Raw genomic sequence first — 23,503 nt, 5'->3', positions numbered from 1 at the left:
CAGACCCTCGGAAGGAAACTTGGACTTGCGAGGGCACAGCGGGCATTTTATTTTACTTTTAGCTTTTAAAAGGGGGATGGATAGAAAGGATGAGACAGCACCTGCCTCAATGCAGAGTAAGCGCTCACATGTTCTACACAAAACCAAGTCCTTACCGGCTTCCTCTAAGGCTTTCCTCATCTCATAAGAGTTCATGGTACCCGACCGGTCCACGTCAATTTCCCGGTAAATTTTCTGGAATGAGCAAAACAGTTACAAAGACCATGATGCGAAGCCAGCACGTGACGAGTTAGCACGTGCTGTGTGCTTCAAGGGCATGAAGCTTGCCAGCTCTGCCTCTCCTCTGGCCTCAGAAAGTCACCCCGTTTCTGCCTTAAATAGCTAATAGTGTCCACCTCTCTCCGTGAGCAGGCTTGTACACATGCGTGTCGGTCCACTAGCCAGCCACGGTGGACCCGTGTTGTGAAGTCACCTTTGTGCCTGGGGTGTCAAAAGTCCAAAGGACAAGAGGCTGCACAGCCTCTTGAGGACACTTTCAGGGCAGCTGGAAGGTGACCCTGTTACCGGCCACTAGCAGGGGAGGGTGGGAGCAGACCAGGTCCATGGCAGAGGCTGGTCCTTGGTGTGCCTGCTGCCCATCACGCCTCTGGGGGTCAACTCCCCACTCCTGGGGATGTTCCTCTACCCCCACAGAGGGTGCACCCACCTTCACGGCCAGTCACAGACCCGGCGCCCCGCCTTCCGTCCCCATGGAGGGCGCACCAGCACCCACGGCCTGACATGGACCCGGTGCCCCGTCTTCTGCCCCCACAGAGAGTGTGCTCCCAGATGTGTCCCAGACATGGAGCCGCACGCCCTGCCTTCCATCCCAGGTGCACACCTGGTACTTCTGGATCTTCGTCCAGAGAACGTAGAATTCCTTCAGCCCCAGCTTCCCGCTGCCATCTGACTGTGCACCGTTAAGGAAGATTAAGGAAGGCCCCTGGGGGGCATCGTGCGGCCGTGTCACTGGATGGCGTGGCGCCCTCCGCACAGTTATGGGGAGCACCAGCTGAAGCCCCTCATGCAGCACTCAGGGGCCAGAGCTGCATGCACGGGCTGGTGAAGGGCCTGGCGGGGGCCCCAAGGCTGCTGAGAAGGCTCTGTTGGGTGACATGCAGGGATGCTTCGCTGATTCTGAGACTATTTCTAGGGCCTCATGGGGGGCTTTAGGACAGGAGGTGCTGGAAGCCCAGGAGACCAAACTTCTGGCAGCTCAGCCCAATCCCTGCCCTGAACGCAGTGAGGCAGGTGGGCGGGTGGCCCTGGGAAAGAGATGCCCAAAGCGGGCCTCCCTGTGCCTTTAACTAGAGAAAAAACCCACGACCAGAGAAAAACAGATTCATGCCAGAAATAGGACAGTTGGGGGAGGTTTTCCAGGGCCCCTCAGGAAACCAGCCCGAGCTGCTTGGGCCCAGCAGGTGGGCATCTCCTGCTGCCTGCACAGGGGGCCGGGGCTTCTGGCGCTCCCTATGGGGGTTTCTGAGCAGGACGGGCGGGGCCTCAATGCCCCGACTGTGCTCTGCAGCACGAAAGGATACGTCCAGCATATCCACCATGATTTTGCAGGTTTCGATGCTGAAGCCGTCCGACTTGATGTCCTGGCCTAGAAGACAAAGAATGATGGGGAAATCCCTGGGTCGGGGGTGGGGGTGGGGGTGGGCTGTGCTGTCCAGAGGACCACCCCCACCCAGGGCAGAAACACCTGTGTGTGCCTCCAGGACAGGGGCCACTTCACCCTCTTCCAGTGGCACAGGGGGCTTGCGGGGTCAGAGGGGACAGAGGAACGTGTATTTGCCATGTCAGCCTGTGTCCCCGTAGACTGAGAAGCCCGGGGACCAGACACTCTCCAGAGCCACTGTGGTCCACTAGGAGAGTGGGGTACAGCAGTGGCTGGTGGCTGGCTAGAGACCCCTGTCACAAGACCCTTGTCACAGACCATGAGAGACTCGTCCTTTGTCATATCCTTGCAAATGTTGCAACATAGCTTGTCTCTGAGCTGCCCTTGTGTGCACAGACCCCTCCACGGGCCCGGGCGGAGGCCTGGATCAGTGGGCGGCGGGGGAGGCTGAGTCCCGGCACGGCCTGGCTCTTCCCTGCCCGCCCAGCCGCCTTGTGTGTGGGAACAAGGCAGCTTTGAGGGCTGCAGGCCTCGGCAGCTCTGTGACTTCACTCGTGCCTGGCAGCCTCCAGGCCAAACACCAGTTTCTTGTCCTCACCCGGCCTGCCTGGGAGGAACCAGCTACTTGTGGCTCCTGAGCTGGGTGCGCTGCCTGTGTGCTCTGGGGTGGGTGACCCCACCAGCCCAGGTACTTCTAAAGAGGTTGCTCCTGTGGAGGGTTAGGCCAGCTTCTGGGCGGTGCACAGGGCTGCTGCCCAGAACACAGCGACATCCAGGCTCTCTGGGGCTCTGGGGCGGCCGCGCTTTTCGGGATGAATCAATGGGGAAGAAACGTGTCCTCTGAGGCTGGACCATACTTGAGGTGAATGAGCCTGAAGGTCCATGGGAGGCGCTCCGGCTCTGCCCGGGCCCCTCTCCTGCATCGCCCTTTTCTTCCAGGAGACCCGACTGCCACCACTGCAGCCTTGGAGTCGCCAGCCTGGCTCATGGGCTCGAACAGTAAGTCAGATGAGGTTCCCGGGCCCGCACACTGGGGAGACGCTTCACGGACTGCTCCGGTGGTTTGAGTCTAAGATGGTCTCTGTCGTTGCACCCCAGCTACACAAGGAGATGTGGGCTACATATAGCCGGGGTTCGCAGCTTGGGGACTTTTGGGCCGGTGGGTGGGGCTGACTCAGCCCTCCTTACCAGCTGCTCCTCTGAGGGGCCGCCCCACGGAACCCCTCCGGGAAGTTAGGTAGCCACCCACCCACTTCATGGGCGAGGAAAGAGCCCGGGGGTCACGCACCCGGCTTCGAGCAACAGCCCGCCGGTGGTGGGAACTGGGGTGTGGCCTCTGACCTCCACCTGGACCCTTTGTACTTTGTTTCATCTGGGCGCTCAGAGACTCCTCTACCCAGTGCAGTGGGGGTGGGCACAGATCTTGCTGCGGGAGAGGGGGATGGAAGGGCGCAGGGAGCGCCAGCAGGGCACTTACGCCTGGCCAACACTCTCCTCAGGATGGTCTGCAGCTCAAAGGCGGAAATCTCCGCGTCCTGTGGACATGAAGCAGAGCGTGGTTACACGGGGGGCACAGGACCCTGAAGGCCTGCTCTGGGGCAGGTGCACTAGGTGGTTCAGGGCAGGGTCTGTGATGCGCATTTCGAACGCCCCCAGACCACACGGTACACCTGCTCCAGGCGGACTTCCAGCACCAGTTCTGAGCTCTGGAGGGTATCAGGGGTGAGCCCTCCACTCTACACGCACGTGTGGCCCCACAGGCCGTCCTCCCCTATGAAACTTGGACCTGGCTTCCTATAAAGATGGTTAGGACCAGCACTCTCTCTGTGGCTAGGAATCCTCGGGGGGTTCAGGTGCCTCTGTGCAAGCACACGTACTGGGTAAGGGGGGGTGCCAAGCCCCAAGATTGGCCGTGGTCCCTTCTGCCTCCTGGGGCTGGGGGCGGGGCCTGTGTAGGACTGGACCAGCGGGGAAATGTCTCTGTCCCTTAGAGACCGGGATGGAGGGGGGCACCTGCTGCACTCCGATGGGGTGGGCTGGCTTCCTGTGCAGGATGGAGGAAGGCAAAAGGTTCCAGACCAGTGGGAGCAGCTGACAGCAGCCCGAGGCCCACATGGCTCCCGCAATCAATACAGTAGAGATTTGAAACCCTTGTGCCCCCCACCCCCGCCCCAGGTATCTTTGTGAAAATCAAGGATAAGGTCTGAGCCCCACGTCCCAGCTGGAGTGGGAGAGATGAGAGCAGGAACCCTACCACGAGGAACACGGGGCCAGAGCTGACCCTGAGCTGGCAACCCCACCGCGTGGGCAGGACATGGGCGGGAGCCTGAGTTCCATCCGTGTTTCCTCTCTGCTTCTGTGGTTTCCTCTGTCCCTCTGAACCGGAGTCTCCTTGAGGATGAGACCGTCCCTCCCTTTGCAGCGACCAGAGCACATGGCAGAGCCCACAGGAACACCCACCTCGCCTGCCAGTTGGGCAAAGAGCCTCCTGAAGCTGTCGTCGATGTCGTCCTCGCTGGCCTCTATCTGGAAGGAGGGGCACATGGCTGGAAGCGGGTCAGAGCCAGGAGGGGGCCTCCCCCACCTCCCGTGGGCCTAAGGGCCAAGTTATGGGCTTGATACGAAGGATGGCAAAGAATGAAGGAACAATTTTTTCTAGTGAAGACAGGAGAGGGATGGAAACTCTGTGGGAGGGATTAGTGAGCTCCTCACAGTGTCTTCTCTGACCTGAGACCAGAATGGCCCTCTCTGATCTATACTAGTGGGGATTCAGAAGCAGAGCCTAGCTGGAATGTTCTAGAAGGCCTGTGATAATGGCCCTCTGGGACTGTTCAGTCTCTCCCTGGGGACCCAGGACAAGCCACTGAGCCGAGGGGTTATCAGGCCTGGCGACAGCAGGGGAGCCTCCCATCTTGTGGGTGGCAGTGTCCTCCCTCGACTCTGGATTTCTTGTGGGTGGGTCTCTAAGAGACTCTGAGCCCGAGTCACCAGTATTTCAACAGAACCTCTTGGAGCCCTTGGACCATGGGAAACTTGTCGCCCAGAGTTTTCATTTTTTGATTAAGGAAACAGGACAGGGAGTCATTGGAAACCTGAGTCCCGCACGGTGGTCAGCGCGGGTGCGGGAGGCAGAGCCTAGTCTGCAGCTGTGGGCATCAAGTCCTCCTAAACCCTGGCGATCCTGTGTTGTTGCTCTGGGCCCTGGGTGATCCATGGCAGAGCAGGGGTGGGAGTCTAGGGGCTGCACGTACCTCGTCAAGGTTGGCCTCGATCTCGTCATCAACGACCCTGGAGACAGAAGGAAACTGTATCACTGAGGCTGGGGTGTAGTTTGCGCACCCAGTGCTGCCTGCGGGGCTGAGTCCCTCTCCACAATGAAGGGATTTAAGAGTCAGAAGGTCCTTCTTGGGCCCGAGGATCCCATGCCAGGCGGCCGAGAGTCTGGTTTGCCATGCCTGCATCTGGCAGAAGCCATTAGGCCCATGGCTGGCCTGACCCGGCAGTTCGCACACATGGTCCTGGGTCTTGGACAGGGAGCAGGTGGCTGTTTGCCGTGTCTGCTTCCCGTCCGCTCAAAGCCCTCGTGGTATTTCGGTAAATCCCCTTTCGGTTAAGCTGCCCGAGGTGGATTACGTCTCTTGCAATCAGGCACCTAACTGAAGACATGGTCCAGGCGGTGGCCGCTGTGAGGTGAGGCCGTCCTGACGGCAGCGTCAGGTGGACAGAGCCCACTGGCGCCCACCCTGGGCAGGATAGGGTTACTACTCCTGTGTGGCCACGGGGTCTGCGCTTGCCAGTCGGTCCGTGTGGTTACGTGTGGTTATGGTGAACCTGACCACACACCACTGTGCTGGAACCGCAGAGACATCGAGCGACAACAACACTCAAGTCCTCCTTGACCCCACCTCCCCTGCTAACCCGGGCAGCAGCAGGTGTCCCAGACCAAGACACTGGGAGCCACACTTGGAGGGTCGGAACCAGCCACAGGGACCTGGAGGGCGGGGCAGTCAGGCCACCTACTGGTAGTCGGCTTTCTTCTCGGAGAAGACACGGACACAGAAGTCCCCATCCTTGTTGGGCTCAAAGGTGGAGGGCACCAGGACATACTCTCCTGGCGGCAGCTTGAAGCGGTTGAGCACCTCGCGCAGGTTGATGAAGGTGTCTGACCGCTCCCTCGCTCGGTGCGTCAGGAAGAAGTTTCTGCTGAGGTGGATGTTGGTCTGTCCGTACATCTGGTGGACAAACGGAAACGGGGGCGGGGGGTAGTCAGATGCATAGCGTCTGGGTTGTTCCACATCCAGAGAAGGAGTGGCCCGGGGAGACCTGGAGGCGCGTGCAGCAGGGGCCCCACGTGTGCCCAGCTCTGCAGAGAGGCCCCATCTGCACGTGGAGGTCCTCAGGCTTCCTCACAGGGGCTCAGGGATGTGCGTGGTGCGCCACACAGATGGAAGCAAGGACAGGGCCCGCCTGGGGATCCAGGCCTCCCTCTGTGTTCCCACACTATCTCACAGTCTGTGGGGTGCCTCGTTCCCCCTTGGGCTTGTTTAGGAGAACTGGGGGACTCTGAAGAGCCTCCTGCTGTCCCAGGACCACACAACTAAACCATGCACAGGTCCCGTGGGGCTGCCCAGGAGGCCTGGCCCTGAGCTCCGACCAGCAGGGTCCGGGACCTGAGCCACCTCACCAGGGCCCAGAGGGCATGGGGCCTCATCCTTCGCAGCCGCCAGCCCCTGCCCAGGCTTCACAGGACCCCTGAGCCGGTGGTCTAAGCCTTGTGCCCATTGGTGACCCCGTGCCAACGTCTACCAGGCGTACCTCCTCTGGGACCTGCAGGGAGAGAGGGGAATGAGAGTCACTCGGCCTGCAGGGCGGCTGCAGGAAGGCCTGACTGCGCTGTCCGCCTGCAGCAGCTCTTTCACAACTGTGTCCACAAGGTGGTTGTTTTCCAAGCGACCCAAGCATTCCCACGCTGAAAACAAAGCCCCAATCTGGCACCTCACGGGCGAGCCCTTCGCACTGTTCCTGACTCACAGAGCCTAAACCCGAGGCCCGGAGCCTCGCAGGAACGGGTCCGGCTCGCAGAAGCAGTGCTGTGCCCTCGGGCAGATAGGGCAGTGAAGGGGGTGCCGCCGGGCTGGGGCGCAGCAGGCATCCGCTCCTGGCTGCTGCCAGAGCCCCCGGGGGCATCCCATCCCCGTGAGGTGGGGGTAAAGGGAGGGTAGTGTGTCAGTCTGTGTTTTCCTGGGTCACTCCGTCCCAGATCTGAAGCCCTCAGCTCCCACTGCAGAGACAAAGGGGCTTGGAGTTATGGGTCTTGTTTGAAATGATGGCTCTGCTTGGTGAGCAAATGGGCAGGTGTCCCGGGGCCACATTGCCCGTGAGGAGCAAGCAGGGCCATGTCTCCTGGCTGCTGACTTCTACCAGGGGTGGGTTCCTCTCTCTACCACCCTCTCAGGTGGCTCAGGTTGTCCCTGTGACCTCGCTAGTGACCTCATGGAACAGGGGGGCCCACTGGGGTCTCTACCCACCAGGCACCAGTGGAACGGATCTGGTCGGTGCTGCAGGGAGGAGTGGAGAGGGTGCCGGGGTCCAGCCCCAGATGGCAGACAGCCGCTCTCTGCCTGCGGCTGAGCTGGGCTTTTCTTGAACATGGTTCGAATGCAAGGATATGCGGGAGAGAGCATGAAAGCCAGTTTTCCCTGTCCAGAGCTGCTCCCAGGCCCTGCACCGGGCTGGGCCCCCACCAGCTGAGCGCTGGAGCAGTTCCTGCCCTTGCCGTATTCCCAGATGGGGTTCAGGAAGCTTTGTTCTTAAGTCTCCTTTGTTCCAAGGAGAGTGGTGCCAGGCTTGGGGGTTGGGTCTCAGGAGAGGCAGGAGGCCCCTATAAATAGACTGGACTACCCAGGAAGCTGGCTGTGGGGGCCCAGGCAGCAGCTCAGCACCTGCAGGGACCTCAAGCCTTCTCCCGAGACTGGCTGGGCCCAGCTGCCGGCTCTTGTGGAAGCTTTGCTTTGCCCTGGCCCAGCTCCCTGTCTGGGTCCCGCCTGGGTCCCAGGGCTGAGATGTGGGCAGGAGGGGAGGGGACAGCCCCACTGTGGTGCTGCCCGCACCTCATAGATGCCGAAGCCGATGGTGTGCATGTCCTCGCCCATCTTCCTCTGGCGTCTCCGGTGCTTCTGGATGAGGCCCACCAGGAAGGTGCAGCCGCGCTCCCCATCCTCCTGGTCCTCGTCCTCCTCCTCCAGCTTAATCAGGTACTGAGGATTCATCCAGAAGGTGTCTGTGGCCAGAGGGGGCCGGGCTCCATTACTTAGGATGTGGGAGCCCCAGGTGGGGGTGCAGGGGTGCAGCAGAAGTGGGCAGTGGGCACGGCAGGGGGCTTTGGCAGGGGGCGCAGCAGCACTCGCCTAAACATCATGGGGACTTTTCTGTACTGTTCCTTCCCACCCACCCACAGGCTGGTCTCAGGGACTGATGGTCATCATTCTGGAAGAGGCCATTAGAGCTGAGCGGTCCCCTCGCAGTACCTCTCCCTCCCCATGCTCGATTGGGAAGTCAGAGGTTGCCCAGCTGCCCTGACTGGGCAGGCGGGGGCACGCACCCCTGCACCTCCAGTGAACCCCGAGGCCAGGAACATCCTGTGCACAACTTAAGCCTCTTTTTCTGTGTCCCTTGTCCCCCCAGGCCTGTCCTGTTGTCCCCATGGTATCTCTGCCCTCCCCACTTTCAAAATCTATTTACGGGAGGGACCTGAGGTTCATTCACATTTAGGGATAATTGTGCTGACTGCCTTCCCCTCTAATAGGATAAAGCTCTTGGGGAAAGAAAGGCACCATCCAGGGCCGGGCTTGGCTGATCCCAGCCCTGTGCACCCCGGTTGCCTGTTTTTACTGATAAAGTTTTATTAGAACACAGAGATATCCCTTCATTTGAAGGCCTTCAGGCTACAGCTGTAGAGCCGGGAGTGTGACAGAACCTGATGGCTTGCAAAGCCCCACATATTTGCCATCTGGCCCTTGAGAGAGTTTGCCAACCCCTGACCTAGTGGCTGGGGCACAGTGCCTTCCCAGCACCTCTGGAATCGCCACTTGGAGGCCGCACACTTGAGGTGAAGGATGAGAGGCTCCGGGGCTGGAGGGACCCGTCTTACCAGACGAGCTGCTCTGCGGCCTAGGATGCCACTGGGGCCCTTGGGTCCCTCATCCGCAACACAGGACCCAGACCTGCCGCCGCAGAGAGGCCCGCTAGGTCAGCCCCACTGCCAAACCACGTATGCTCAAGTCCCTGGGAGCTCACGGCCCAGGGCAGGTCCCTAAACCTCTGCGGGCCTGGGCAGCCTCATCTCCCAAGAAGGAGCCACAGGAACTGGTCACTGAGACCCAAGGAACGGCCTGATCAGCCCCTTGGGACAGTCCCTCGGGCCCAACCTGGAGGTCTTGTGGACTCAGTGTCTGCGGTGCGAGGAGAGAGGCCCTGGCCCATGCCGCAGAAGGTCCCGGGATCCCCAAGGGCGGGGCATGGACTGTGGGCTGTGTTATGTGTGAGGGCCCACGGGTGAGGTCCCTCCCTGGGGGCCCAGCTGCATGCGGACAGAGGGGCTGAGGGCATGAGCCGGGACTGGGCACAGTGGGGTCTTACTGGGGTAGTTCCGGCAGCCTCCTGCCGTGGAGCCCCGTCTCCAGTTCCCGTCCATCTTGGTGAGTTTCCACTTCTTATAGGACTCACTGGTGAGGGTATCAGGGGTCAGGTTGCAAATCTCCAGACGGGAGTAGTGCCTCAGAAAGTCGCTGAAAGACATCCTGGCAGAGGCAGGGGACACAGGCACCCAGGTTACAAGACAACCCGTGGACACACCTTGATCTTCTGCCCAAGGGCGGACAGAGAGCTGGCGGAGGTTGGCCTGCTGTGAGCACTGAGCCAGGCTGTGTGGAGGTGGCAGTGGTGGTGGGGCCCACCCACGGGCCCAGCTCTGCTCTCCAAGGGCCCATTTCCTAAGGTGTTGGGATGACCCTAGCGCCGAGGGGGAGAAAGGCCGTGTCTCTCCCATGGGATCTGAACAGGCTTCTCTATGAAGCTGCTCAGCTCTGAGACCCCACTGTTGAGAGGGACAAATCGGGGAGGAGGAAGAAGGGTTTCATTCAGGGTCTTCTAGGGAACAGAGGACGATGACAAAAGCCGCTCCCATGCCCCCGTGCCCCGACAACATCACCTGGCTCAGCCCCCCAGAGCTCCTGGGCAGACCCCCCTCCCTGCAGCCTTACCAGAACTCCCCGTCCTCATGCCGTTGGGTCAGCTGCTCCCTCACCTCTGGGTCCACAGTGTTCCAGTTGGGGCAGCTGGAGAACCACGGGACAGGACGGGCATTAGAAGCCAGTGCCATTGAGGACTTGTCCCCAGGACCCCAGAGTGCAGGCCTGGGGACACGCTCCGGCACCTCTGAGGGCCCAGACCACCCCCGGCTGGGTAAGGCTTGTAGCCTTGGACAGGGCGGTGAGGGCAGACGGAACATGACCCATTGGAGGGAGAAGGGGAGAGTGCGGGCGGCCCACAAGTGGCAGCTCTCATAAGGGGAACGAAAAACCCCACGAGTGGCTGAGCTGGAGGCACTGGCCCCCTGCCCACCCTCCCCCACCCCAGGAAGGCCTGTGGCAGCGGGTGACTGCGCCAGGGAAGGTGTGCACCACAAGGTGATGGAAGGAGCCCAGGGAGTGCAGGAAGGCACGCAGACTGGCTAGAGATGCACATGCCCTGAGCGGCCCCCCGGAGTGGGGACCTGTGGCCTCTGGGCCTGGCCCCCAGGGCACCCCCCAGCCCTGGCCCAGCCGCCAGCCTTGCGGTCTCCCTTCCTGGACCCCCCGCACCTCCCAGGGAGGGCACCCAGCTCACTTGTCGTTCCACTTTCCAGTCCACTCCACTTCTCCCCAGGGGTTGCGGATACGGATCAGCTTCTGCAGGCTTCCCGCACTTTCAACCTGAAGATGGGTTATGGGGAGCAGAGGGGAGGATGTGGAGTTCAAGCCAGGCCTGGAGGCACTCAGTCCCAAAGCACCCCCTCCATGAGCCAGGAGGTATCAGGTCTGTGTTATGGAGGGTCACGAGAGGGGGAAGGGCTGGACCTCCGGCTACTCGCTGCTGCTGGGCGTGGAACGTTCTGGGGGGTCCAGCGCATGGTGGACGCCGTGAGCCAGGGCGCCACTGCACAGTGCCCCCGAGCCTCCTGACTAGCGGAGGACGCGCTGCTGTCACCCCCCACCACAGGAAGAGGGCCAAGCAGAAGGGGACGCCCAGCCTGGATCTGAGTCCCGGCAGGCGCTGCTACGAAGGGCGGGCAGCAGTCGGAGGGGTAACTACGGACTCTGCACTCGATGCTGTAACAGGATTCGTGTTTACTTCCCTCGGCAGGAAAGCAGCACCGGCACCGTGCGAGACGGTGTCTCTTTCCTGGGAGACGCATTCAGGAGCCAAGTTTGACATCTGTGACTCACTTCCAAATGGCTCAGAAAACAGCACAGGGACACAAAACAGACGTGGAAAATCCTAACTGTCGAGTCTAGGGAAACAGTGTTCGGGTGTTTCCTATTACACTGTTGTTTCAGCTTTTCCTTAAATTTGAGCTTTTTCCGAAGAGAAAGATGCATGTGTGTCAGGGGTGGGCGGAGAGTAAAACCAAACTTTAAGGTCAAACACCACACAGAGGCCCAGGAGGGTCAGAGGATGCGGGGTCTCCCGCAGGACGTGAGGCCGGCTGCGCGCCAACGTGTGGTATCCAGTGACGGCCGCTGCTACGCGCTTGCGCGTACCTGCTGGGGGGCTGCTGGGCTCGCCACGCCGGCCCCATGGGGACACCGTCACCATCTCTCTGACCTGAGAATGCTCCGGGAGAGAGAACTCTCCAGAGCGCTGGAGAAATGCGCCCAGGCCGCCCGTGTGGCGAGAGGCGTCAGACCTGAACAGGAATTCGGGTGCAGACACTGTCGCAAGATCAAACACAAAGGCATTTTGTGCAGAGACCCTGGCACTAGGCAGCTGCGGTCACTGTCTCTGATCTCTAGAGGGTCCATTAGGGCGGGGCGATCGTGCACCGATCGTGGACCAATCATGGACTGCAGGGAGAGAGCGCCCGAGCTGGCCCGCGGCCCGCAGAGGGCAGATGCTGGCCAGCAGCAGCTCCAGGACCATCGGCCCAGCTGCCTGGGCCTCATGACTTGGAGGCCTGGCGGCGGGGCTGTGCCACCGTGAGCCCCACCCAGGCAGTCCCCCACCAGACGTGCTTCTGGCTGCCCCCTGCAAACCTCTGTCCACCTTACCTCCTCGGCCCCGGTGACTGAGTACGCGTGCCCCTTCACCAGCTTCTGGAATGTGATGGCTTCTGAGTCCGCCATGCTGGTGATCTGCAAACATGGGAGGGGTCAGGCCACTGGGCGCAGCCTCGCTCTGCCCCACTCTGCCTTCTGTTTCCCCGGGTCCACTGAGGGCCTCAGTGCCAGCCTCCCATGGCAGCTCTCAGACAGCGGGGACAGCAGGGGCAGCAGGGGGGAGAGCGCTGCACCAGTGAGTGGATAGGCATTCATGAGCCTTCGCAGGATCCTGGAGTGGGGCCGGTGGCCCTGGCCTCGGGACAGACCCAGGATGGGATCAGGTGGCCCCGGAGCCTGTGGTCTGGCCTGGCCCCGCTGCGGGGTTCCCTGAGGACACGTCTGTGTATGTGGCCATCTGCGGGACTTGCTCCTGTTCTATTGGAACTTCCTTGGGGGCCCCCTGTTCCCCCCAACTATGGGGAAGAAGGGAGGCTGGTGTGTCTGTCTCGGTCATTGGGAAGAAGGGCTGAGGGCAGGGTCTGCAGAACAAGCCAGAATCCCTGCCTGCAGTGTGGCAGAGAGAAGACCATGGGCGGAGCCCCAGCCTGTGCCTGCCACGCAATCCCGATACAGTTTCAGCACCCCCAGAAACGCAGTCTTGACCGCCAGTCTCCACCCCCCAGAGACGGGGTCATCTGCAGTCTAAGACCCTCCCCCAGGGAACACTTAATAAAGTCAATTATTTCTTCAAGTTTACTAGGTTGAATTTGTTTTTTTAGCACATCAGAGACTCTGGCCCCAAGAGCCGGGGCTTCTCTCTCTGTCCCTATGGGGAACGTGTTTCCGGTGGCACAGGGGTGGGGAGTGGACTCAGCCCCTATCCAGAGGATGCCTGGGGACACGAGGGGGTGCACACCTCCCTGCAAGGCCTAGCCAGCAAGGCCACCATGAGGAAACAGCCACTCCCGAACCTCCCACAGGCTTGTAGACCCTGCAGCTGGGAAGGGGAAGGGTGCCAGGCCCAGGCCATGCAGGGCCTCTCCCCAGAGGCACGTGTCTGCACTGGGTCCTTCCCCAGGGACCAGCAGAGGGTAGGGGACTTGCAGAACCCGCGGTCCAAGCTGGCAGTGCCCAGAGGCGCCCTTGCCCCATCAGCTGTCCCGCACATGGCCTGGCTGTTGCTGGCCACCCCTGGGTTCCAGGTGACGCCCCTCGTGGCGGATGGGGATGGGCTGGTGCCCACCAGAGCTGGGAGACAGGGCCTGCACTCACATCGATGGAGCATCCGAGGAGGGAGCCCTTCTGTAGGGCCTTCTGGATGATCCTGAACAGGTTGGGAGGGGCCTTCCTGAGCTCGTACCACTCAGCGATGCCCCCTGTGAAGTCCTCGAAGCCCTCAGTGGTGGCGCCCCCTGACAGTGCTTCATAACAGCCGTTGACCCTGAGGGGGGACAGATGCCACTGCTGCTTCTCAAAGTGCCCCCCCATCCGACCTCCCGCCCTGACCCCGACCCCATGCCTCCTTGGCTGGGGGCTCCAGGGACCCTCCACTCAGGTTCCCCGGGACTTGGGCTCCAGCAAATCTGTAGCCCGACGGAGAAGGCCCTGGCAGTCATCAGGTCTGACCTCCTGTACTGACTGTTCCTGCGTCCCCAGAAGGGCCAGCCGGCTCCTTGGCCGCTTAGAACACACCAACTCCCTAATGAAAAAGGGTCTGTGCACAGCACAACCTGTGGCTTCTAGCTGCGCGACGGGGCACGTGACGGAGACGTAGCTCCCAGGCCGGAGAGCCCGAGCGGCCAGGGTGGGAGGGGACCGCCTGCGGGGGGGGGGCGCTGCCCCAGGGCTGGTGGAGGACAGGCTGCGGGCTGGGGGTGGGTCAAACCACTGCTAATGGCACACCATACGTTCTGCACCAGTTCCAGAGCTTTCCATCCCTCTGCAGGGGCCAGGAACACCCACTGGCAAAAACTCAGTGCACTGTCTTTAGCTGACAAAGACGTCCCCAACCTGCCTAGGAAGTGGAGGTCATCCTCAAGGTCAGCAGTCTGTGCCACACCCATTCCTGTGTGGGAAGGGTGGCTAATGTGCCTGCCACATAGTGAGCATGGTCACTGATCAGGCACGATATGGTCAGGCACCCGCCAGGCAAGCACTCCTCTCACTGAGACCCCACTTCTGGCCAGAGTCGTCCTTGACCCCCACCTGCCACTTCCAGGACCCAGGCTGTCCAAGGGAGGGCCGCAGTCACTCACTTGGCGTAGGCCTTCTCCAGCAGCGCGCTCCAGAATTCACTGCCCTCTGCAGAATGCACGAACAGCAACTCCCCGTTCTTGGTGGGCAGCCTGTCGTCCACGACCACGTCCACCCACTCGCCGTACTGCCAGAACTGGGGGGCAGGGGACACGGGACGGGCTGGGGGAGGAGCCGGCAGCCACATGGGGACCCCCGGCCTCCGCAAGCCCGTCCTGGGAGGAGATGCTGCCCTTCCTCCGCCTGGCACAGCCTCACTGAGCAGCTGAGGGCAAAGGTACCTGTCCTTCCCTCCAAGCCCAGACCCACGTCTCGGACTGTGCCCTGAGTCTCCTGCTCTCTCAAGGATGCGACTTCTCATTTACCAGCATAAAAGGAGGCAGCGAGCAATAGCTCAATATCTTGTCTCAGATGTCCCGAAACAGGATTTTCTAAACTTGGGAACGACCTCCCGAGTGCCTGCTCTACCTCCCTCCTTGCCTGTTCTGAGAGGCTTCCTACTGCTATCCCAGCAGGGTCCCCTGTCAGGAGCAGGCCAGGGAGCCTGAGGCAGACTCTCCAAGTCCTTCTACAGAACAGCACGGTCCTAAGGGTCTGATACACTTGGCCCAGCACGGGGACCTATTCCAGCCTCTGGGACCTGTACCTAACTCCTAGGACCTGTCCTTACCTCCCCCGCGCAAAGGAACTCTTCTGGCCCCCATCCTTACCCCTGAGGACCTGTTCTTACTCCTCCCAGGTCCTGTCCTTAGCCCACCAGGACCTGTTCTAGCCCCCAGGAACTGCCCTTAGCCACCCCCCCCCCAAGACCTGTCCTTACCCCCCACCCCCAAGGAACTCTTCTAGCCCCCAGGTCCTGTCCTTACCCCTGAAGACCTGTCCTTGGTCTCCAGGACCTGTCTTTACCCCCAGGACCTGTTCTGGTCTTTTAGGGCCTGTCTTTACCCCCCAGATCCTGTCCTTAGCCCCCAGGACATGTCCTAGCTCCCAGGACCTGTTCTAGTCTCCAGAAACTGCCCTTAGCACTCCCACTTAGGACCTGTCCTTACCACCCCCTAGGAACTCTTTTAGCCCTCTGGTCCTGTCCTTGGCCCCCCAGGTGCTGTCCTTACCCCCCAAGAACTGTCCACAGCCCTCCAGATCCTGTCCTTATCCCCTAAGACCCGTCCTTCCCCCATGCCAGGTCCTATCCCTGGGCCCCCAGGACCTGTTCGTAGCCCCCCAGGACCCACTGGGGAGAAGCCTGCACCGACATCAAGTCACCTGGAAGTGGAAAATCCCCGCATAGCTCTCCTGGAAGCTCTGGTTTAGGGGCACAACGCGAGCCAGGACCTCTTCATTCAAGGTGAGGGAGGCAATGGCTGCCAGGAGCCAGCAGTCACCTGTGAACACAGCACACAGCTCCAAGCAGGGGTCTCACCCTGTCCACCCCTGGGAGCTTGAAGCTGAGGATGGGGTGAACGCAGGTGAACACAGAGCCCCCACGTGATGGGCAGATTGTAGGGCTGGGTGACATCCTTAGTGCGGAGGTGACCTGGACGGAGGCAGGAGGACTCACTCGTGGGAAGACACGAGCCAGCCGCGCTGTCTTCCTGGCCCAGCCACCTGCCTGGCCCACGGAGGACACAGCAGGAGCCCTGGAGTGATGGGGTGCCCACGCTTCTGGGGGCACAGGGCATACAGGTGAGCTCAGGTGAGCTGGGGGCGGGACATGCAGTGGCACGGATGGGACGTGGTCAGCAGGGAGGAGGGCACAGGGGCGGCCAGCAGCCACACAGGCTGTCCTGCACATCCTGCATGGGTCAGAAAAGGCTCATGGCCGGACTGCCCTCCAGGAGCGAGGGCACATGGACAGTCACTTCTAGGGGGTGGGAGGGCACCGTGCCGGGGCACAAGGACCAGGACGGTCGGACAGGCCCCTCCCCGAGCCACCGTGCCCCCTGCAGCTCAGGGACGGCCCAGCTGTCTCGGGAGCACATGTGTGAAGTGAGTAAAGCACTCACACGCCCACGGGAGGCGCTCTGCACGCAAGCACTGTGACTGTCTTCAGTGCTCGGCAGTGAGCCGTGGGCAGCAACAGCGCATCGCGGGGGCTCACGTTCACCTCCAAAGGCCGAGGCCCGCCACAGGCCCCCTGGGCAGGCTGAGGACCTTGAGTTCGGGCTGAACAAGTGTGTGCGTTCCTACCACTTCCCACAGCAGTAACAGGACACGGCCTCGGAGGAGCTAATGTGCATCGCTGGCTTTGTGTTTCCTAAGGACGGGGCTCGTGAAGGTGCTACTGAAGGTCACTGAGTTCTTCCGGATTCCGGTTGACTACTTTGTGTCCTGATGGGTGGAGTGTGTGCGGCTCTCAGAGGCCTGAGCTGGGCAGCTCTGCTCTCCCAATCTGGAACCCGACACAGGCAAACCAATTCTCTCACTCCTTCACCGGGTAGGCACAGTGGTGCTGGGCATGCAGATGTGGCTTTCCTGCTCGCCTCCGGGAACCCCCACGTGCCTCGGAGACTCTAGCCGCTCTGCAAGCTCCATCCATGAGGCTTCAGTGGCGCAGACCCTGTCCCAGTTCCAGAGGTGGGCCTGTGGTTTCCCAAGTATCACATTCCCCAGCCTGTTGTGGTCAGCCTGGAGAAGGTTCTGTGGCCCAGCCACAGCCCGTGAGGTGCCACGAGAGCTTTATGGGGGCTTTGGCAGGAGTGGACAGGTGCTCTACTGCTGGGGAGGGGCAGCCTGCCTGGGAACAGGCACACCTTGGAGGAAGAGGGGCTGGGAGACGGAAGGGGTTTAGAAACCAGGTCTTGCAGGCATCGCTGGAGACCCTGAATCAAGCCGTACCTGCAGCCCGATCTGCCTTGGACTCTTCTGCCATGTGATGCAATGACCTCAGTCTTCCTGAGTTCCAGGGCAGCGTGGGCAGCAGCCCTCACTGGCGGAGACCCTCAGACGTGCGGGCTACTCTCCTGGGAGCTTCCAGTCATTACCTTATCTCTTCCTCCCAGTGCTCCGTGAGGAGCATGAACGTGTCTGCGTCAGAGTGGAGTAGGACATGGCAGGGGAGGTTAAATGTGCTGCCAATGATTAAACCGTCATAACTGAGACTTTAAAAGGTGTGGTGTTTCAGTCCGTCAGATCTCGGAGACAACCTTTTGGGTCAAGTAGGCCTTGGCATAAACCAAACTGGAGACCCCTGGCATGTTCAGAGTATGGAGCTTGCAGAGAAATCTGGCAGTGGGAGTCCTTTTAGTTCTCACCAGGCAGGAGGCGAGCAGCCCCCACTGCGGGCATGGAAGTCTACCCAGAGGGGCTTCCCCGTGCTGAGCCCACATTGCTGCCTGGTCAGTAAAGCAAGCTTCGGCCATTTCTGAGCATGATGCTCTCCCATGTGGACCGTGTCACACTGTCCCCATGTGGAGTGCAAACCCACCATGTGTCCGCTGCTCCTGGGCTCATGAGATCCCCTTTCCAGTCCTCTCCTTGTCCCCTGACCTCAGGTCCTCCCATGGCTTCGGTCCTTCTCTGGAAGCCTGGAGGTGCCTGTGATTCTTATTCTTGAGTAGACTTGAGATTTTTCTGGGCACTTTGGGCCTGTCAACACGTGGAGGACGACAGGCTTGCGGATAGAGTGGGTCAAGCGTAGGACCCCAGAGGCAGAGTCCTGAAGCCAGAACCCCACACCTGCCGTGCAGCCCCTGGGAAGAGCGGCTGCAGCAGGTCCCTCCAACCCCTCCTGGTTTGGTCTCCCTGGGTCCCAGGAGCCCATGCTTTGACATGACACACATGTGTCTGGCTCTGTGGCCTCAGAGGTCACGGCTGTTCTCGGATGTGCCCGAGTATAGGAGGGACCGGCTTCTTGTTTATCCTGGGCCATCCATCTAGGTCAGCGCTGGCCCCACACCCAGCTCAGACGACCGCTCCCCACTAGGCCTGGAGGCTCTCACCACAGCCTGGCAATCAGGGGCCGTGTTCCATGCCTCCTGGTTTTCTTCCTTCTAGTACCCCCTGGCCAGCTGAGGGGAACAAGGCCCCTGCACCCCTTGCCCCATGCAGAGCTATCCCAACCTAACAGGTGTCCTCCAAAAGGGCACGTCATCCTAGAATGCCTCCTAGATGACAGCACGGTGGCTTTAAGAGGTCGAGTCACCTGCTTGAGGTCACATGTCCTGTAAGGAGCAGTGCAGGGGCAGAACCCGCGTCTGCCCTCGGTGGCAGCAGGCAGCCGCGTGCAGGATACTGCTTGGCAGTGTGCAAAGAGCACGCTGCCCGGTTCTCTGCAAACCCTATGACATGATCACCCTTGCTGTCGTCACCTTTCTGTGGGGAAGAAATGGAAGCTCAGAGAGCACGCAGACCAGAGGTGACCCGTCTCGCAAGCAAATCCTCTAAATAAAATCCTGGGCTTTGTTTAAAAACCGAACCTTGCTAGAGATTTCTTTTGGTCAAGGAGCGTCTGATTCCTTCGACAAAGGAGAGACCCCACTAGGACTATCCAAGTGCAATCCAAGTTTAAAACTGAGTGGTGATGCGCCAGCAGCTTCCTGAAGTCCTACCTGAAGGCTTAGAGGCCTCTGGAAGAGCAAGCAGGTGTCTGATAAGCTGAAAGTGTTGGGAACCCCATTTTACGCTCAGATTCCTAACTGTCTGCCTCCCAGGGTCCATCTCTTCTCCTTACTTCCCTGCTCACGGGAGTTTTCTCGGTATCAGGGACTAAAATAGTGACATCATGGGGACTCATGATGTGTTAGGCCCCCCCACATCGTCCTCCCATTTCATCACAGAACAGCCAGGTACTGTTGGCTGTGGTCACAGCAGAGCACAGGCGGCCTAGGGAGGCTGGTGGCCTCCCGAGGTCCCTGTAACGAGCCACATATCAGGGGGGTCTGAGCAAAGCTTTTCTTGTGTGACCCACATGGTCTCCTTTGCAAACAGGTGCCCATTTCCAAGGCACCTAATTCACAGGATGTTGTTGTGGGGACTTCTGTCCTTGGGATTGTTTCTGTGTCTGGCTGCATGGTGGCTCACTAGCACCCTGCTTGCCTCCTGGATGCCATGTCCGCATGCCACTGCCCCCCCACCTCCCGGAAACCTGTCCCACAACCTCCTGCTGCAGTCTTGGATCCTCCGTCCTCCCCATCATGGTCAGCCTCTCCCTTCCCCCAAATGACTCACAACTGCCCTTCTCCTCTGGACAGTTCCAAAGGGACATGGGTGGAGCCACCCCCAGCAGAGGCTGTTTGGGTCAGCGGCATCAGGATCTGCGTACAACCAACTGGCTGGTTCTGGACAGGTGAGACGGCAACGCACCCGGCCGCCGCTCTACTGGTTTAGCCCCAGGAAAGCCCATGAGGGTGTCTTTCAGTGACAAGGACTGTCTGGCAAAGCTGCCACACAGACAGGTTTGGAAAGATGCAGGTGTGTAGCTCCATAGGTTTTTAAATTACCTGCCTGCAAGAGAGAGGTGAGGGTGGGCAGCCATCCAGACCACGCGGGACTGTCCCTGAGCAACACACCACAGAGCCCCTGCCAGGTGCAGAGTCCGCTTACACTCAGTCACCGCGGATGACCTCATCTTCACTTAGTCCATTTGTCTCAGAGCAGAGACGACGGTCATGGGGACCTGCATGCCTCCCCACGTCCAGTGCACAATCTTCATCCTGCCCTCTGTCCCGGAGCTGACCTCCCTGGACAAAACTGTGGGCTCCCAGCGCCTCTGGCTGCTGGCGGGTTCGGCCAGCGGGGGCCCTGGGGAGCACAGGAAGGGAGAAGGAGGGTGCGGTAAGCGCATTTCTTCCTGGGCTTGGCTTGATCTGTGCCCCTTGACCCCGGGCACTGCTCCCTCAAGGTGGCATCTGGGCATGACCCATTTACGCCCAGTTCTTGAGTCCCGACACCAGCACCACCTCCTAAATCAGGGCCTTTCCTACCAGGGATCTGGTGATATTTCCTCACTGGGTCACAGAGGGCTTCAAACACACAGTGTGTATGGCCAACAGTGTTTGAGGCTTGGCTGACTATGGTCTATCCTTCATCAGCTGTGCCCCCTTAGTTAACTCCAAGGGCAACACCCTGCATGGGGAAGCTCAGATAATCATTTACCCCATTTAAAACAGGGCTCAGATTCTTGGCTAGAAAAAGTTATCCTCGTAAAACTGCCACTTTCTCTTAAGTCAGTCTGTAAACTTATCGCACTCCCAGTAAAAATGTAAGATGATCTTTTAAATTTGGAGCTTAGCTTATGCAGAGTTTATAAGGAAAAATTAAACATCAAGCATAGAAGAAAATCTAAAAGGTAAGGAAATCTACCTCTATTAGGTATTAAAACAGGCATAAAGCCACAATAATTAAAATAGTACAGAACTTGTGCGCAAGAATACAGATACGTGACACAGAACAGAAAGTTCGGGAATCATTCTAAACGTAGGAATTTAGTGCAGATACAATATTCACATGTGGGATTGGAACAGTGGAAGGGCCATCTAGAAAAAAAATCAAGTTCTAGCTCATCTTGTCACGGGATAAATTCTAAACGGAATAATGTTCGTAATTAAGCATTTAAAATTATATTCCTTAAGTATATATTCTAATATGTTATTTACATAATCTTACATAAATATGGTAAATCTATCCATTTGTTTTATTTTTATTTTGATTGCCTATTTATGCCATATATCTTAATGGTATCTTAGTATGTTAACATTATGATAACATTATAAATACAATGTTTTTATACATCCACAGTCATTCTGGAAAAGACAATGGGAGAATTCCAATATAATGTGACAGGAGACAGGCTATTGAATTGTAATCCAGAAGCCATAAGACTTTTGAATAATAAACTTAGTTACATTAAAGAGAGAAAAAGTTCATATGCTAAAAAAATCATGATTAACAAAACCAAACAAAAAATAATAAGGAAAAATACTCAGATCCTAGACATCACGTATAAACTTTTCTAGTAAATAAATGACAGCTCCATAGAAAAATGGACAAAGATATAAGCAGTTCGTGGAAAAGGGAAAAACAAAGCCCCAAGTTGGGGGTAGAGAGTACTTAAAAAAATTTTTTTTAGGGCACCTGGGTGGCTCAGTGGGTTAAGTCTCTGCCTTGGTTCAGGTCATGATCTCAGGGTCCTGGGATCGAGTCCTGCATCGGGCTCTCTGCTTGGCAGGGAGCCTGCTTTCTCCTCTCTCTCTCTGCCTATTTGTGATTTCTCTCTGTCAAATAAATAAATAAAAAATCTTAAAAAAAATTTTTTTTTAAACCCCAAACTTTCAAAGGTACTCACCCTCACTCATCAGAAGAGAAAAACAAAGTGAACTATGCTGCACCATTTCTACCTTTCAGATGGCAAAGAACGAGATGTGGGGTCCCCAGAGCGACTGTGGGAGACCCACTCTCATGCCCGTCCACGGGCACAGAGAGGCAACAGGGAGTGCACGCCCCCAAGATGCTGGGGCCAGGAGTCAGCCCTATATACGCACTCACGAGAGCAACAGAGGGATGACATGGTTATTTCCTGGAGCCCTGTTGTAGCTAAGTGTCCAACCACAGGTAACCGGGGGAACCAATCAGGGGCACTCCACGACGAGACTACGGCAGCCGAAGATCGGCAGCAAAGATGTTCCCTGCCGACCCAGACTGACGGCTCAGTGAAACAGAGCACGGCACACAAGAGTACATAAGATATGCCGAAAGGAAAAAACAAAAATGGGAGAAAACTTGGGGGGGAGCATTGTAGTGGCCCTTTTTTGACTCCTGTCTTCATCCACTGAAGCTCTTATGGATAATTTTTTATGTGGTTTATGTGGTCATCTTTTGAGTATGGTTTTATTACCACCAACCCTAGATTACTGGCCTCCCCAGGTTCCTTGGTTATGCCCTTACTTATGGTAAGAAAAATAGCTTAATATCAGTTATTCTAAGTGAACATCTTTATTTTATGTATGGTGCCCCATCAGAATCGGTCTATCGCCAGTAAGAACAGCGCATCGGCTCAGTTGCTCCTCTGACTCCCAGCGTGCGTTCTGTAGAAACGAGCTCCTCGAGAAGTTAACAGCTACCCCTTGAGAAGTGGTTTCTCTGGTCAAGGGAGTTTCCACGGGAATGCAAAGCTACGCAGGTCAAGAGCGCAGGCTTCCCAGCAAGGACCTGTGATCGCTTTGTGCAGAGAGCGGCACAATGTGCACACTTTCCACTTAGGGAGGGTGCACCTGGGGCTGGCCTGCCCGGGGAAGGTCTCCTGGAGCTGGATCATGAATCATGAAACATGAATCATGATTCATGTTTCCTGTGCTCGCAGCTCCGTGCTGGCAGAGAGGGCTCCTGGGACAGTGTGGCCCCGGGGAGGCAGGTGTGCAGGAAGGGCAATCCCTAGGGGCTGGGCTGGAAGGCTGAACCCAGCCAAAGGGGACAAAGTGGGCCGCCAGGAGCCCAGAACCAGACTGGAACCAGAGAGGAAACAGCCCAGGCAGGGTGCTAAGACCTGGGTTTGGATCCTGATCCTGCTGGTGCTGTGTGAGCGTAGACAGGTTTCAGAACTGCTCTGACTGCATGTTTGCTCAGCTGTCGAAGGCAGCGGGGGGTGGGGGGTGGGGGGTGGGCATCAGAAGGCTGTTAGGATCTGATGCAAAAGGGAAACTGGTTCCCTGGATGGGCTTCAGAGATGTGAAACCCCACACCTTCTGTCCAAACTCTACGTGAAGGTGAATGTATGTTTTTTTCTAGGGAAGGAGTCAGGGGACAAAGCTGGGACCCAGGACAGGTGAGGTCTCGGGTTGCAGTGTGGGGTCCCAGAAGGGAAGAAAGCTGAAAAAGGGGGCACGTAAGGAGGGGGAGCCACACAGGGGAGGACAGGGTGCCAGGGGCCCTCACGAACACAAGGCAAGAGGGCCCTTTAAGGGCATAAGCACCCGGTGTGCCCCCTGCAGGGGGATGACCACCCTCTCCCTGTGTGTCTCACTGTGGGTTTCTGCACGGAATTTTTACCTATGAATCTTGTGTCTAAGGCAGAGAGAGTTCACGTATTAATTTATTCATTTGTCCAACGACTACTGAGTGACATTCTCTCTGCCCCTCCCCGCCGCTGCCCTGTGAGGCACCTCTTGGGATCACTGGGTCCCTTGTGCTCACGGGCCCCAGGGAATCCACTCCGAGTCCAGACCTGCCCCCTCTTCTGACTTGTTTGGGAAAAGGGGGATTTGGCTGTATTTTTGGGTCATCAGGCACAGACACCTTGCCCTCTGGACTACCCTGACAAAGGTTTGAATGTCTCTGGCTGGACTCACCCCTCCTGGCT

The 23,503-nt window shown here is 58.6% G+C and overlaps 1 protein-coding gene across 1 annotated transcript in view; it reads right to left on the bottom strand.

The window, feature by feature from the left end:
* CAPN2 (calpain 2) overlaps positions 1-23,503 on the bottom strand; it is a 40,779-nt gene that overhangs the window by 3,332 nt on the left and 13,944 nt on the right. Inside the window, exons 3-18 of the mRNA XM_080824579.1 lie at positions 15,475-15,593; positions 14,214-14,347; positions 13,231-13,399; positions 11,968-12,051; positions 10,547-10,632; positions 9,922-9,996; positions 9,299-9,459; positions 7,771-7,940; positions 6,476-6,487; positions 5,681-5,892; positions 4,912-4,948; positions 4,121-4,186; positions 3,138-3,195; positions 1,581-1,645; positions 881-949; positions 156-234 (exon numbers count right to left, since the gene is read on the bottom strand). Of these exons, the coding sequence (XP_080680705.1) occupies positions 156-234; positions 881-949; positions 1,581-1,645; positions 3,138-3,195; positions 4,121-4,186; positions 4,912-4,948; positions 5,681-5,892; positions 6,476-6,487; positions 7,771-7,940; positions 9,299-9,459; positions 9,922-9,996; positions 10,547-10,632; positions 11,968-12,051; positions 13,231-13,399; positions 14,214-14,347; positions 15,475-15,593 (1,596 nt within the window). The remainder of the gene's footprint in view (positions 1-155; positions 235-880; positions 950-1,580; positions 1,646-3,137; positions 3,196-4,120; positions 4,187-4,911; positions 4,949-5,680; positions 5,893-6,475; positions 6,488-7,770; positions 7,941-9,298; positions 9,460-9,921; positions 9,997-10,546; positions 10,633-11,967; positions 12,052-13,230; positions 13,400-14,213; positions 14,348-15,474; positions 15,594-23,503) is intronic.

The sequence above is a fragment of the Martes martes genome (assembly GCF_963455335.1).
Source record: "Martes martes genome assembly, chromosome: 15".
NCBI lineage: Eukaryota > Metazoa > Chordata > Mammalia > Carnivora > Mustelidae > Martes > Martes martes.
Note: the sequence above shows the minus strand (reverse complement) of the source record. Positions and strands in the feature narration are given on the sequence as shown.